The sequence below is a fragment of the Microcaecilia unicolor genome, chromosome 5 (assembly GCF_901765095.1).
Source record: "Microcaecilia unicolor chromosome 5, aMicUni1.1, whole genome shotgun sequence".
Classification (NCBI taxonomy): domain Eukaryota; kingdom Metazoa; phylum Chordata; class Amphibia; order Gymnophiona; family Siphonopidae; genus Microcaecilia; species Microcaecilia unicolor.
The window spans coordinates 39,498,974-39,515,854 of NC_044035.1; the positions used below are offsets into that span (position 1 = coordinate 39,498,974).

At 38.8% G+C, this 16,881-nt stretch overlaps 1 protein-coding gene across 3 annotated transcripts in view; it reads left to right on the top strand.

Moving 5' to 3' along the window:
* The window catches only part of PCGF6 (polycomb group ring finger 6), a 104,792-nt gene that overhangs the window by 28,744 nt on the left and 59,167 nt on the right, over nt 1-16,881 (top strand). For all 3 annotated transcript variants that reach the window (XM_030202812.1, XM_030202811.1, XM_030202810.1), the window contains exon 7: nt 15,331-15,358. In XM_030202812.1, the coding sequence (XP_030058672.1) occupies nt 15,331-15,358 (28 nt within the window). The remainder of the gene's footprint in view (nt 1-15,330; nt 15,359-16,881) is intronic.

The following is a 16,881-nucleotide window of genomic DNA, read 5'->3' on the forward strand; positions in this document are numbered from 1 at the left end:
GTTCTCAGGTCACGCACCGGGTGTTGCATTTCTTACAGTCTCTAGGTTGGGTGGTGATTGTAGCCAGGCCTCTCATTTGATCTCTCATTTGATCTCTCATCAGATATCTCTGATTTTCGCTTTGTTTAGTCAGGTTGGCGCACAGTCTTTTGTCTCCTCTGCAAACATCCCAGTTTATATTTTTCTTGGTGACCTTGGGCCTTCGGCCATTTCCTCGCTCTATTCTGCAGAATGCAATTTTACTTTCTAATGCCCAAGAAGGAATTTTCCTTCATCCTATTGCGAATCTCAGGGTCATCAATCGCGCTATTTAAGTGTCATCTAGTTATCTCAAGAACCTTAGTTCTGTCATTGGGATGCTTCGTGCAGTACACTTTTTGGCAGAAGCTTGTTTGTATATATATTTTTTTTTTTCTGGGGGACCTCAGCAATTCGTTTTACCTTCGGGTGAATTTTGTTTTCCCTACTGACAAACAAGGCGGAGAGAGCTATGTTGGTCCTTGCCATGGCAATGGGTTATGTCATCCGCCAAGGAGGAGTTAAGAGTATACTCTTGAGTTTGTACTCATTTTTTCTTAGTTGTGTCACCCTGCATTTAGGTGAATGGACTCTCATTTTTTCAGCCTTACTTCCTCACTGCGACACTTCAGGGCTATCTCTTTTTGCCTTCAGGCTCATGAACATTTCTTGCTTCTTCCGTTCAGCAACAGTCTTGACGGAGACAGGGACAGATGCCAATGTCCAGCAGGGGTTTTTCAGCCTTCTTTATGCGTTTCTTCCATCATCTCACTAGGTGTTTACGCAGAACCAAGGCACCCTTCTACATCCGGACCCCCAGTCACTCAAACTTATGGCGTGGTTACTGGGTCTGCAACATCTTTGATATTTTCGCAGGAAGTACTTCAAGTTTTAATTGCTTCCAGACAGAAATCTACATTAAAGTCCTATGAATCAAAGTGGCGACGGTTCACTCTGTGGTACTCCTCTCGCCACTTCATTCCACAAACAGTATCCATTTTGCATGTTTTGGAATATCTTCTGCATCTTGCGAAATCTTGTCTGTCTTACTCATCCATTAGAGTTCATTTGGCAGCTCTATCAGTGATGCATGATACTGTTGACAACCGCACGCTTATGCAGCATCCACTGTCAAAGCGGTTTCTTAAAGGAGTCCTGCACCTGTACCTCCCGCTTCGTCCACCAGCTAGGTGAACTAGGTGAACAGACTCTTAAAGTTCTGTTTTCTAGTAGCCATAACTTTTTCTATAAAGTTTTCCTCTTCAAGCAGTGTTTCCCAGTAGCCATTGCAGCAAGTAGATCTATGTGTGGAATACTTCTACGGTTGGTAACTTCTTTTCGGTCTGCTGTAGTTTAAAGTTTTCACCTTTCCCAATCGGTTTTTTCTTATTGGTTTTGTCCTTCTAGCCAGTAGGCGTAAAAGTTTTTCTTTGTTTCTAACCCGCTATATCGCGAAGGATCAAGGAAATGAGAATGTCTATTTCTCTTCTCGCTGAGAGGGCAGTTCCACAGCGTATTACAACATATTCCACAACTTCAGAAGCGGGCTCTATTCTTACTACGGCGATTTTTGGTGCTCTCGGTGCACATTGGTAAGTTGGCAACTTAGTCCTAGTTTCATTTTATTTTGCTCATTGGGACACACTACATGTTAGTTGTCGCCAGGTGGCCTATGCAGCATGAACATTTCTCTGCAGTTTTCATAGGGTCCCTCCCTTCAGATTACTGCTTTGGTACTTCCCATCAGTCCAATCCTGGTCCGGTCCGGAGGGACGCTAAGGAAGGAGAAATTAGATCTTACCTGCTAATTTGCTTTCCTTTAGTCCCTCCGGACCGGACCAGGCCCCTCCCATGTTCTCTCTACTCTTTAGCTTCTTTTATTAAGTAGGAAGTGTATTCAGTAGGAAGTGTATTCATTCCTTTACGATTCGTGGAACAATACTATATATATACAGAACTTTACGTGGTCTATACCACTTCTCTGGTGGTTGCTGGTGAGCTCAATTGCTGGAATCTATCTATAAAACCTTAAATACGCCATACCACTTCTCTGGTGAGAGTTGTGGCTGAGCTCAGTTGCTGGAATATCTATAAAACCTTAAATATGATTTACCACTTTTCTGGTGAGAGTTGCTGGTAAGCTCAGTTGATGGAATATATATAAAATCTTAAGTGGGCCATACCACTTCTCTGGTGAGAGTTGCTGGTGAGCTATAAGACAAGTGAGCCATACCACTTCTCTGGTGAGAGTTGCGGGTGAGCTATATTATATGTGAGCCATACCACTTCTCTGGGGAGAGTTGCTGGTGAGCTATATTACATGTGAGCCATATCGCTTCTCTGGTGAGAGTTGCTGGTGAGCTATAGTACAAGTGAGCCATACCACTTCTCTAGTGAGAGTTGCTGGTGAGCTGTAATACATATCGGGCCATACCACTTCTCTGGTGAGAGTTGCTGGTGAGCTCTGATACTTGGCATTGCCGAGTGCTTTGTGGCTGCTAGGATTCCATACGGCACAGAAGGTCTTTCTTTCTTTCCTGCTTTGTTATTCAAATACTGAGGCTAAGGTCACATGGCCAGGGCTCCTATTGGCTCTCTAGAGTCAGAGTTTTTTCTCAGTCTCCACCTGCTGGTAGGCGAGCACAACCCATCAGTCCAATCCTGGTCCGGTCCGGAGGGACTAAAGGAAAGCAAATTAGCAGGTAAGATCTAATTTCTCCATACTTCAAAGAATGGACAAAGGATCCGAATGAAGAAAATATGAAGCAACATAAACACTGCCAAGCTAGATGCAAAGCATTGATAAAGCTAAAGGAGAATAATGAAGAAAAACTTGCCGCAGACGCAAAAACTCATAGTAACAACTTTTTTTAGGTGCATCAGAAGCAGAAAGACAGTGATGGAATCCGTGGGACCATTAGATCATGAACAATCAAAAGACGCACTCTGGGAGGACAAGGCCGTAGTGGAAAGACTGAATGAATTCTTTGCTTTGGTCTTTACAGAAGATGATGTAAGAGAAATTGCTGATCTGCTGTTGGTGATCTGTAACCTGTCATTAAAATAGTCTGTCGCACCTGAAGATTGGAGGGTGGCCAATGTAATGCCAATTTTTAAAGGGTTCCAGGGGTGATCCAGGAAATTAGACTGGTAAGCTTGAGTTCAGTGCTGGGCAAAATAGTGGAAACTGTTATAAAGAATACAATTTTGGCACACATTGACAAACATGGTTTAATTGGATGGAGTAAGCATGGGTTCAGCCAAGGGAAGTCTTGCCTCACCAATTTGTTTCATTTCTTTGAAGGCATGAATAAACGTGGGTTAAGGTGTGCCAGTTGATGTAGTGTATCTAGATTTTCAGAAAGCTTTTGACAAGAGTTCCTTATGAGAAAATTAAAAAGTCATGGTTTAGGAGGCATGGATTAGGAATTGGTTACTGGACAGACAACAGAGGGTAGTGTTAAATGGCCATTTTTTTTTCAATGGAGGAGAGTGAGTAGTGCAGTGCCACAGGGATGTGTACTGGGACTGGTGCTATTTATGATCTGGAAATTGGAATGACAAATGAGATGATTAAATTTGCAGATGACACAAAACTATTCAAAGTTGTTAAAACACATGCGGACTGTTAAAAATTGCAGGAAGACCTTAGGAAACTGGACGACTAGACATCCAAATAACAGATGAAATTTAATTTGGACAAATGCAAAGTAATGCACATTGGGAAGAATAATCCAAATCATAGTTACCTGATGCTAGGGTCCAACTTGGGAGTCGGCACCCAAGAAAAAGATCTAGGTGTCATTGTAGGCAATATGCTGATATTTTCTGTCCAGTGTGCAGTGGCAGCCAAAAAAGCAAACAGGATGCTAGGAATTTATTAGGAAAGGGATGGTAAATAATACCAAGGATATTATAATGCCTCTATCGTTTCATGGTGTGCAATCTCATCTTGAGTATTGCATTCAATTCCGGTCACCGTATCTCAGATATACTGGAATTAGAAAAGGTTCAAAGAAGAGTGGCCAGAATGATAAAGGGGATGGAACTCCTCTCATATGAGGAAAGGCTAAAGAGTATAGGGTTCTTCAGCTTGGAAAAGAGACGACTGAAGCGGGGGTGATTGGTTTTTCACTCTTTCAAAAAATACAAAGACCAGGGCGCACTCAATGAAATTACATGGAAATACTTTTAAAACAAATAGGAGGAAATGTATTTTTCACACAATGAATAGTTAAGCTCTGGAACTCTTTTCCGAAGATATGGTTAGTGTATCTGTGTTTGGACAAGTTCCTGGAGGAAAAGCCCATAGTCTGCTATTAAGATAGACATGGTGGGAGCCACTGCTTGCCCTGGCATTGGTAGCATGGAATGTTGCTACTATTTGGGTTTCTGCCAGATTCTTGTGACTTGGATTGGCCATTGTTGGAAGCAGGATACTGGACTAGATGGACCATTGGTCTGACTCTGCATGGCTATTCTTATGTTTATGTATTCAGGGCAGCCATACTGCTTCTTGGTTGTGCTCAGAGTCCTTGTATAAGCTTGTCTAGAATGTTTGTTTCAGCTTTACTCGGTGGTATTTGCACCATACGTTAAACTTGTTCCCAATTACCTGTAGGTATGTTTTGGGTTCTCCTTTAAATAGTTTATTTTGATATCTCTCTTTTCTGTTTTTGTGTCTCTGCGGTTTTTGTGCTTCAGCTATTTAAATCAGTGCGCACCCCCTAGCTACATGGAGACACCTGAGTGCAGGAAATGAGTAAGCTAGATGGCTTTCACTGTAACCTTTAGTTTGTCCTATCCTTTGTCTTCTGTTTTCTTTTACATTGGCATTCTCTTTTTTTTTTCTGGTTTTATTTTATGTTGTAAACTGGTTTGTTGCTGCTGATGAAAGATAGTATAGTAAATACAAGATCAATACTAACATAAGCAGTCAGGTATAATAGATAATTCTCTGTCCCTGGGTGGACAATCTACTAAGTGTTATAAAAATAAATAAATAAAAAGAGCATGGGAATGAGGAGCTGAGGTGATGGCATTGCCGAATGCAGGGTTAACAATGAGGCAATGAGTTCAATTGCACAAATTTACATGATATATGGATATTTATGCATGAAATATACATTTGGCATTATGGTGCATGTGAACAAAACAGAACTACAGGTCCCAGTGCAATCTCTGCACAAAATATCAATTCTGCTGCTAGCACTAGACTGTCCATATTTCCACACCATTCAACGGGCTCTCCCATGTTTGTGCACACTTTATTTGCATATGATTTTGTTTAGTGCATATGGTGTAAAAGGTTTCTATTTTAAATTTGCGTTAGGAAACGATGCGCTAAGGTTTAATGCACCAGCATATTATATCAACCTTTGTCAGCGTCACATATGGCTTATCAGTGACCTGAGTGTGCCAGCAGATGGCAGTAAAAGTCAAGCAGAGTTGCATTTTTGTGCAGTGGACAGATTAAATGGGTGGGACCCAAGTGAGCACCCAGACTTCCCAGAGAATTGTTAAACTGGACGGTTTGTACATCTGGTATGTTGTGTTCAACCTTTATGTATTTTCATTTTATCAATTGCCTCTTTCAGCCTTTAAAAAAAAAAGCTTCCTTTAAAAAAGGCAATGGAAGAATCACAAATATCTCAGCAAATGGGTTTTATTGATTACGGATTTAACATTCATATGATTTCTTGGGTGCACACATTCAAAACAGAGAATTCCATGCCTAATTCCAAAATAATTTGAGCTACACATTTTATTAAAGAATTTACCGGTATATATTTGTATTTGAGAAATATGTAGGAAAAGTGATGCAGTTCTGACTTCTGACATGTGAATGTTTTTTTTCTGGATTTGGGGATGGAGTCACTAATCCCAAATTAAATTCAGTGATATTTCAATAGCTCTGATGTTTGGATTTTTGCTGTACATAAATGAAAAAAAGCTGGATTTTGCATAAGGTGTCTAAGTGGGAAATGAGATGTTGAAGTCTGTATATAATAGTTCTATTTAGTTTATATGTTTTCTGCATTTGATCATTCAACCACATAGAAATCATAATAGTGTCAGTGCTGCGCTAAAATAGTTTGCTTGTGACTCGTTTCTCCAACTCTCCAGTCATCTATACCACTAGTGGAGTGTGTTCTCAACACACCTGAGAAGTTAATATTTTAAGTGTTGTGCAGTGTTGGATAAGCTACATGCAGCTTACTTAACATAAGGAAGAGTTGTGGCAAAAAATACTAATATTATTTAGGTATTGAAGATTTGTCAAGATTTGATGTATGGGTGATTAAAATATTCTTTGTACCTAGCATACAGAGAATCAATATTCATGATATAGATTTGCATACCAAGGAGGCAGTGGATTCAAATTGGTCTCCTGAATATTCATTGTGGATTTACTGAAGACCTGACTGGTAGGATTCCTGCAAGACAGGTTTAGGAATCCTACTAGACAGGTCTAGGAAGCTTAGAGAGGGTTCAACAAAACTGATCAATTTTCTCTGTTCACAAGTTCCCAAGAAATATGAGAGTTCATTGTTCTCTCTTTTTTTTCATGTTCAATGTTTTATTAATTTTTACATTTACATATCAAACATAAATGCATGGACAATATCTGAAAATTCAAAGAAAAAAAAAGATAAACAAATACAGAGGCAATCTTTCCCTCTTAATTTTGTCCACAACATAGATCCAGATACTAGGAAAAAGAAGAAAAAAAAGAGAAAACTTATACATATCATTGAAGCATTTAGGAGCAAGACACTCGCAACTGATGAAACAGCATTTTAACTATTGGGTGTAGCCAAGGGAACCCTAGTGCTTTCTTTAGAATTAAATTCTAGCAGTTTCTTTGGGTTAAAGAAAACATAATTAATGGAATACAGAGACACCAGACATCTACAAGGAAATTTTAACTCAAACAATGCACCTAAGTTAAGAACTCTTGGTTTATAAGCCAGGAATTCTCTCCTTCTTTTTTGTGTGTCCCTGGCCAGGTCAGGAAAAACCTGGATTTTAAATCCCCAAAAAAGAGCATTTATATGACGGAAGTAGGAGCGGAAAATATTGTTTCTGTCCGGCTCTAAGGCAAAAGTCACCAAGAGATAGTTCGTTCTGTCAGAACTTCTAAAGAATTTTCCAGGAATTCAGTCAAGTTTAGATCAGAAACAGGCTGAGGTTGTTCGTTAGAAGATCTTGAAGTCCTTGTTATATATTGGGCTGTAACTATGGGTGGAAAACCCTCTGCTGGTATTCCCAATATTTCTCCAAAGTATTTTTTAAGCATTTCCAAAGCAGGTATTAAAGGTGATTTTGGAAAGTTTAACAACTTCAAATTATTTTTGTCCTTGATTTTCTAGATATTCAAACTTGAGCTTGAATATCTCTCTCTTTAATAAGCGTTGAGGAAACAGTATGTAGCTGAGTAATTTCCCCTTCTAATGCAATAGTTTTATTAGATTGATCTTGAATATTGTCAGGTTTTGATAAGATTGTTTAAGTTCCAGAATCTCTCCCTTAAAGGAGCTAGATATGGATAACAAAGTAGAATTCAAACCTTGGATAGCATCCCATAGCAACTCCATCATCACCACAGCCGGACTTACCAGACCTCCATTTCCCCTGGAAGTTAAGACCTGGGTAGTAGACGAGGAGAGCTGAATTGCCTGCATCCCCTCCGTTATTAATCTGCCCGGGGTTGAAGTACTGACAGGTCCTCATCTCTCAACAAGCGAAAGCTGTTCCTCACCAGGCGCCTCCATTTGCTATGACCCTGCCGACAACTGCTTCCAAGTCGCGGGGGGGGGGGGACTGTGTTGGAGGGAGGACTCAATGACACTCCTCTATGCTGTGGTCCACGTCGAAAGACGCAGAGCCCATCGAAGCGGGCATCTGCTCCCCGAGTGTTCTCACCCCAAAGTTCTCCAATGTAGTTTGGCGCGAAGAAGGGGTTGTTTCCAGGCTTGAGGAGGTAAGAGCCTTAGCTTTCCCTTTTCTTTTCCCCATAATGCAGAACTGAGAAAGTTCTTAATGCCAGGCTCTTTCAGAGAGTTTCAAGAGCAGAAAAAACACGCAGCTGCTCCAGTCGCCATCTTGGATCTCTCCCCACCTCTCCTTTTCTTAGTTACAGAGGTAATGAAAGGAACATGGGTAAGAGATGTTGCATGAATCTGATAAACATAAGGAAAAAGCAGTTCATTGATTTTTTTTAATCTAATGATCCATTTAAGCATTTAAAATTTACCCTCCATTTTGAGGCAAATAATTTTGCAAACAAAAAATCTAATTGGACACAGTTTCAGCAAAAAAATCTCTACACTAGCAATCATAAGCTGAACATTTCTTGGATTACTAATCAAACTATTAAATGGTATCTATCTTTTTTTATATATAAAATAGTATCTTCTTATTTTTTATTTTTCTTTTTCTTTCAAGCAGAGAAAAGACCTCATAAGTCCTAGCTAGGCGTTGTTGTGTATCATGTACTTAAACGTCAGCATTTTTTGGACTCCGTTTTAATCCTTGGTCTTAAAAAACTCTGCTCATTTGTTATTCAATATCAGACATCTATTTTTCAATATCGGACATTGGAAACAGTATTTAATGTTACTTAGCTTTTTAATATCTTGCCCTACGGGGCTCTCCGTTTCGCTATATATATTAAGCTTCCTCAGGGGGCCAAGCAACTTATTCGGCTAGTCACGATATCTACAAATAAACATAATGATACCATGTAAACCTTGATATAAGTATTCATTCTTCAATATAAATGTTTATAAAATCAAGCCGTTGAACCACTAACCTTATAACATGGCGTTTCTGCTCCTATGACTCCGGTAGTGAAAAGCACTCACCGGAAGGAGTCATCCTTATTTATGCTCTTAGTCATATGTAAATAACTGCATTGAATTCAATCAAGGGAATCCAAAGAATACATTCAAGAAATACAAACAACTTATTTCAAAAAACTTATTTCAAGAAACTTGTTTCAAAAAACTTTTTTCAAAAAAAGGCTGCCCATTCAATAAATGAATTAAGCCCTCTAGGTTCTAAAGATTGTAGTGTATAAATCCACTTCTGTTCTCTTCTAATTAGCATTCTATCTCTATCACCCCCTCGAATGTTATTAGGGATTTGATCTATAGCCAAACATTTAAATGAATCAAATGTATGTCCTAACTCCTGGCAATGTGCTACTATCGGGGCTCCTATTTTGTTCAATTTAATACATGAGCGGTGTTCTGTCATCCGTTGATGTAGTCGACGTTTGGTCTTTCCTACATATATTTTTTGACAAGGACAAATCAAAATGTATACAACAAATGTTGATTGACAATCAGTCTGAAACTGTAATTGATATATTCTACCATCTACTGGATTTCTGAACTCTATTGCTTCATGTGTGATGTTACATGTTTTACATTGTTGACATTTCTTATGTCTCCCCGATGTATTATGTTGAGTTAGAGTGGATAAATTGGTTGGACTTATAATTTCCTTAAGATTGCGGGTCCTGGAGAAGGCGATTCTAATTTGTTGGTTATGTAGAATTGGATGTGATTGCATCATCGACCAGTTGTGTTTAATGATGTTCCTCATTGCATCACCTCCTTTAAAGAATTGAATAACAAAGGTATTAATATCTTTGCTATTTATCTGTGTTCGTGATGAATTACGCAATAGTAGCTCTCTATTGTTGTGTTTGGCCCTTTTATATGCAGTTTTAATCACTTGTGCAGGGTATCCCCGTTGATTTAAATCTTTTTGAAAATTCTTAGCACATCTTTTGAAGTCATCCTGGTTTTCACAAACTCTCTTAAATCTCAAAAATTGCGAAAAAGGTAAACTATTTTTTAGTTTTGTGGGATGGCAACTTTGATATTGGAGAAATGTGTTTCTATCTGTTGGTTTTTTGAAGATTTTCGTGTTGAATTTGTGATTCACTATAGTTACATCGATATCCAAAAAATGCACATTCTCTGTCGATTGCTCAAATGTGAATTTGATATTTCGATGACATGAATTCAGCCATGTGATAAATTGAGATAGTATAATCTGATCTCCATACCATATCAAAAAAATGTCATCGATATATAGAAAAAAGAGCAAGACCACATAGAATCCCCACTGATTTCATACTACGGCTGGCAGAATTGGCACTCACTAAAAACTATTTTTTATTTGATGGAGAAATGTATCTACAAACATCAGGAATAGCGATGGGGGCAACATTTGCCCCCTCAATAGCTAACCTGTTTATGGCAAGATATGAAAAAACATGGCTTAACAATTCACCTTTTCAACAACACATAGCCATGTGGAAACGTTATATCGATGACATTTTTTTGATATGGTATGGAGATCAGATTATACTATCTCAATTTATCACATGGCTGAATTCATGTCATCGAAATATCAAATTCACATTTGAGCAATCGACAGAGAATGTGCATTTTTTGGATATCGATGTAACTATAGTGAATCACAAATTCAACACGAAAATCTTCAAAAACCAACAGATAGAAACACATTTCTCCAATATCAAAGTTGCCATCCCACAAAACTAAAAAATAGTTTACCTTTTTCGCAATTTTTGAGATTTAAGAGAGTTTGTGAAAACCAGGATGACTTCAAAAGATGTGCTAAGAATTTTCAAAAAGATTTAAATCAACGGGGATACCCTGCACAAGTGATTAAACTGCATATAAAAGGGCCAAACACAACAATAGAGAGCTACTATTGCGTAATTCATCACGAACACAGATAAATAGCAAAGATATTAATACCTTTGTTATTCAATTCTTTAAAGGAGGTGATGCAATGAGGAACATCATTAAACACAACTGGTCGATGATGCAATCACATCCAATTCTACATAACCAACAAATTAGAATCGCCTTCTCCAGGACCCGCAATCTTAAGGAAATTATAAGTCCAACCAATTTATCCACTCTAACTCAACATAATACATCGGGGAGACATAAGAAATGTCAACAATGTAAAACATGTAACATCACACATGAAGCAATAGAGTTCAGAAATCCAGTAGATGGTAGAATATATCAATTACAGTTTCAGACTGATTGTCAATCAACATTTGTTGTATACATTTTGATTTGTCCTTGTCAAAAAATATATGTAGGAAAGACCAAACGTCGACTACATCAACGGATGACAGAACACCGCTCATGTATTAAATTGAACAAAATAGGAGCCCCGATAGTAGCACATTGCCAGGAGTTAGGACATACATTTGATTCATTTAAATGTTTGGCTATAGATCAAATCCCTAATAACATTCGAGGGGGTGATAGAGATAGAATGCTAATTAGAAGAGAACAGAAGTGGATTTATACACTACAATCTTTAGAACCTAGAGGGCTTAATTCATTTATTGAATGGGCAGCCTTTTTTTTGAAAAAAGTTTTTTTGAAACAAGTTTCTTGAAATAAGTTTTTTGAAATAAGTTGTTTGTATTTCTTGAATGTATTCTTTGGATTCCCTTGATTGAATTCAATGCAGTTATTTACATATGACTAAGAGCATAAATAAGGATGACTCCTTCCGGTGAGTGCTTTTCACTACCGGAGTCATAGGAGCAGAAACGCCATGTTATAAGGTTAGTGGTTCAACGGCTTGATTTTATAAACATTTATATTGAAGAATGAATACTTATATCAAGGTTTACATGGTATCATTATGTTTATTTGTAGATATCGTGACTAGCCGAATAAGTTGCTTGGCCCCCTGAGGAAGCTTAATATATATAGCGAAACGGAGAGCCCCGTAGGGCAAGATATTAAAAAGCTAAGTAACATTAAATACTGTTTCCAATGTCCGATATTGAAAAATAGATGTCTGATATTGAATAACAAATGAGCAGAGTTTTTTAAGACCAAGGATTAAAACGGAGTCCAAAAAATGCTGACGTTTAAGTACATGATACACAACAACGCCTAGCTAGGACTTATGAGGTCTTTTCTCTGCTTGAAAGAAAAAGAAAAATAAAAAATAAGAAGATACTATTTTATATATAAAAAAAGATAGATACCATTTAATAGTTTGATTAGTAATCCAAGAAATGTTCAGCTTATGAGGCAAATAATTTGACATATTTAGTTAATTTTCATAACTCTGTTCACACCAACAACAAATATTGTGATGAAACGGTATTCTGGTAGGTTATTGCTTACTGTGGGGCCAATGCTCAAATGATTGGAGTAGAGTCCTCACTCTACTGCGAACTTAGCGCAAAAAATAGCCACAGCATGCTCAAACTAAATGAGCTTGCAAATTACTGTCACATTAAAATTGCGGCAGTCATCCATGGCTTAGTGTAGAATATTAACTTTCCTGTCAGTGCCTGAGAGATGATTGGCTCAGGCACTGACAGGAAAGTTGACATAAAAAAAAATATGCTGCAGCTCCCTCACAAGCCCCTCTCCCCACTCATACCTAAGTGGTCCGTGCCCCCCTCCCCCCCCAGCACAAAAACATTGGTGGTCTGGTGCCCCCTTCCTCCAGCCAATTCCCTCCTCAAGTCAAAAACTGTACTGGTAATTTAGCAGGACCCCTTCACCTCCACCCCGGCCCCCATATCTAGAAGGAGGCAGGAGCGATGCCTACTCACTGCAGGTGCTGTCATCTCCAAAATGGCAGCACCATATAAGGGAGAAACTCCCTTATATGATACGTCCCGCCCAATGCATCCCCAGAGTGCACTGGGTGGGGTGCCACCATTTTGGAGATGAGTAGTGTGGTATATTTTGAGTCACGTGTTCTGTGCTTGAGACAAGGACTAGAGTTTGGTGTTAAATATGCTGGGGCCTTTGACAGAAACTTTGAAATTGGACCCCAAAATTCACCAGCAGCTTCAGATAGTGGGACCCAAGGCAATTGTCCTATTGGCATCCTCCTAATGCCAGCCCTGACAAGGTCATCTTACAAATGGGCAAAGACAATTCTCTGATAACTGTCTGAAAAGTACTGCTACTATAAAACAAATATTCCTCAAATGTGAGGGAGACATTAATTTGAATGTAGATTTTTTTTTTTTTTTTTTAAGATTCCTGGACCCTCTGGTTTAGTATCAGCTGAATCTGGCAGCTGGTTGACCCACAAAACCATTCTATTTTGTAATTAAAAAGCAATGTTTATTTTTAGTATAACTGGTGCCCCAATTACAGTAACAAAAATAATACAAGAGTATTTGAAGGTTACAAACATTGAAGCATCTCTTCTATTATCTGCTTCATTCTAGCATCAACCTTATGTAAATTAAATGAATTTATTAGGATGACAGATTAGAATCTGCAGAAGACCTGTGAAAATATTAATTAGGGTAGTGTGTGCTTACATTTTCTTCCCTTAACAAGTGTGCATAGTTATTTTTGAGGCTTTGATTTTTATAGATTCTGCAGTATCAAGGGTTCTTACTAAGCTGCAGTAAGTGCTAGCAGGCGCTCAGGCGTCCTGCGGTAAGTTCCCAACATGCTAAAAAATGTGTTATATTTTGTATGGAGGGGGTGTGTCTGGGGGGGGCGGAGAGTGGGCGTTCCAGTGCTTATCAGTGTGTCCACATTACTGAGTGCTATTTGATTAGTGCAGGATTATCGCAAGAGCCCTTACCGCCTACAAAATAGGTGTCGGTAAGTGCTGTTGGGGGGGGGGGGGGGGTTTGTTTTTTTTTAATGTCTGCGCACTAGTGGCAACATTAGCGCATGAAAACCATTCAGTGGAAACCACAACCATGTACTATTCAATGAATCGATTCAGTTGCAGGAGAAAAGACCTTATATGGCCAGAACACTGGCTGTAATGCCCATGGGCTAGTGAATGTCCATATATAAGCCCTTCTGTAATCATAGGTCAAAAACTCCCATTATCAGTGTCATTCATGCAGAAAAACTACTTTTTCCATTTACCGTATTTTTCGGACTATAAGACGCACCGGACCATAAGACGCACCTAGGTTTTAGAGGAGGGAAATAGGAAAAAAAAAATTTTCCTCTTTCCCTCCTCTAAAACCTAGGTGCTCCGGTGCGTCTTGTCCGGGTTTTGGACCTCCGTTGTGTACTTACAGGATTCCATGTTCCCTGGTGGTCTAGTGACGTCGGGGCAGGAAAGAGCCCCCTCTTTCCTGCCCATCGCGCTGCTCTCCGTGCTTCTCAATGCTTTCTGATGGTCTCGGCGATATTCAAAATGGCCGCCGAGACCATCAGAAAGCATTGAGAAGCACGGAGAGCAGCGCGATGGGCAGGAAAGAGGGGGCTCTTTCCTGCCCCGACGTCACTAGACCACCAGGGAACATGGAATCCTGTAAGTACACAACGGAGGTCCAAAAACGCTACCTTCGGACTATAAGACGCACCCCCCATTTTTCTCCCAAATTTTGGGGGAAAAAAGTGCGTCTTATAGTCCGAAAAATACGGTAATCTTTTCATCTCAATGTTCATTAGTAATATGCATCAGTGCTCAAAGTCCCATTTGATCAACCACTATATGTGTTAAACGATTAAATGAAAAAGTATGTTTTTCTGCATGAATGACACTAAAAATGGGAGTTTTTGACCTATGATTATAGAAAGGTTTATATATTCATTACAGAACAGTAGACTTACTCTACTATCCTGCTTTATCATTATCATGTTACCCAAGATCCTTTTGCAGTACTAAATGTATATTTCCTTACATATTTCCATTATTCATGATGTAATGTAAGCCACATTGAGCCTGCAAAAAGGTGGGAAAATGTGGGATACAAATGCAATAAAATAAATAAATATGGACATTCACTAGCCCATGGGCAGTACAGCCATTGTGCTGGCCATATGAGGTCTTTTTCCTGCAACCTAATGGATTGATTGATTTTCGAATAGTACAAGGTTGTGGTTTCCACTGTATGGTTTTTGTGTGTTACACTGTGCAGTTTTCTGTGGATTTGGTCTTTTAATGCAACGGGGGAAAAATGGATTTAACGCATGTGGAAAACCTGCGTAGGAGCATGCTAAGGCCACTTTATACTGCAGCTTAGTAAAAGGACCTCCAAATGCAATGGATAAAATGAACTGTAAGAGGAAATCTAATTTGCAATTTCAAGCTACAGCAAATACCATTGAATAGAAGTGACCACTATTAAATCTTCATAAGTCCATTAAGTATAAAATATTCATCCTAAATAGCTTGTGGTAGATAGTGAGATGTCGGATGCCATGCACTTAATATTTAATGTAGCACTTTAATAGTAGTGATGTTTTATTGCTGCGTTTTATTAAAGATATTTATTTTCTGGTCTTTCAGAGCTGAAGAAGGCACTGGCAATTTTAAGGTAAAATGTTCATTTAGATATTTTATATTTAGATTAATATAACTTCAGATTTTGTGTTTCTCTTTTTACTCTTGGATACATCTTTTTCATTGAGAAAGCACCATGTAGAGCCACCAAATATTCTGTGCTTTTTTTTTTCCTTTCCCATTTGGATAGGCCTTCAGCAGCCTTCTGTGTCCAAGAAAGCAAGGTGATTTTTGCCCTTTTTGTTGCATATTTTAGTCAGTCACGTGGTCTTGCTATAAGATTTATTATAGTGCACTTTGATCAATGTTTAGGCCTTTAAGATTACTACTTATCTCAACCCTACTTCCAGGTTCTGAGTTTTGCCTCTGCACATATAGTCCCAGACAGTCTGAAGAGCAAAAAGTAAAGGATGAATCATTAGGTACTCAGGTCCCGATGCACAAAGCCTATCAGGCCAGCAACGTGCTTTTTAGACCGGTTCCAACCAGTTTAGCGAGTATGTTATTCAACAGGAGATGTACAAAGGGTTTCTATGGGCTGTTTTCTGTTCACGGTAGCAGAATATGATAATGATATCGCTTTAGCACATATGGCAACAAATCTGAGAAATTATTGGTGAGACTAGTTAAATTGTGGGGTGGTTCACGCACCCTCGCATCTTTTCTTTTTTTTTGTTTTTTTTTTTTTGTTACATTTGTACCCTGCGCTTTCCCACTCATGGCAGGCTCAATGCGGCTTACATGGGGCAATGGAGGGTTAAGTGACTTGCCCAGAATCACAAGGAGCTGCCTGTGCCTGAAGTGGGAATCAGACTCAGTTCCTCAGGACCAAAGTCCACCACCCTAACCACTAGGCCACTCCTCCGCTCCACGTGATGAATCAGGTAAAATAGTTGCCTGATATTAATTTAAAAAAGTTCCCACCATCATGTTCTCCAATTTTGTTCAAATTTTATCTGTTGCGTGAGTCAGGTGTTAAACGAAGTTTCCCAAAATTTGAGGTCTCTAACTGCAATAGTTGCAGATCTAGACCCCCTTTTCTGAAAGGTTGTCAGTCAATGAGCGTGCGACATTTACCAAAATGCCATTTTTGGGGTCTAATAAAATCCAAACACATTTATAAGAATGGCTAAAAAATTCATTGCAAAACAAAAACATATCAGTGTTGTAGAGCACAATTTTCTCTTTCAGATGATACTGTTCACAAGCTGATTCAGGCAGACTCTTTTTTAATAATTGGCTTTGAACTTTGGTACATTTTACCATTTGCGCTGACAGTGCCAACTTTGAAGAGATCCTGCAGGGCGGTTATAGATGCTGGTTAGTTGCAAATCTGGCAGTATTATGTCCAGCACAAGCATAATGCTTGTTCAAAATTTCAAGTCCGTATCTTTGTTTGCATGGAAGTTGTTGCGGTCTGAATATTGGTCCAAATATGTTCCGATGAGTCGCGACCAATTTTGATGCACACTTTGAGTCAACTTGTTTGACTGGATTTTGCATCCATAATATTAAAATGCATTTCATCGGAATTAGCATCAAAAACTGTACAGGATT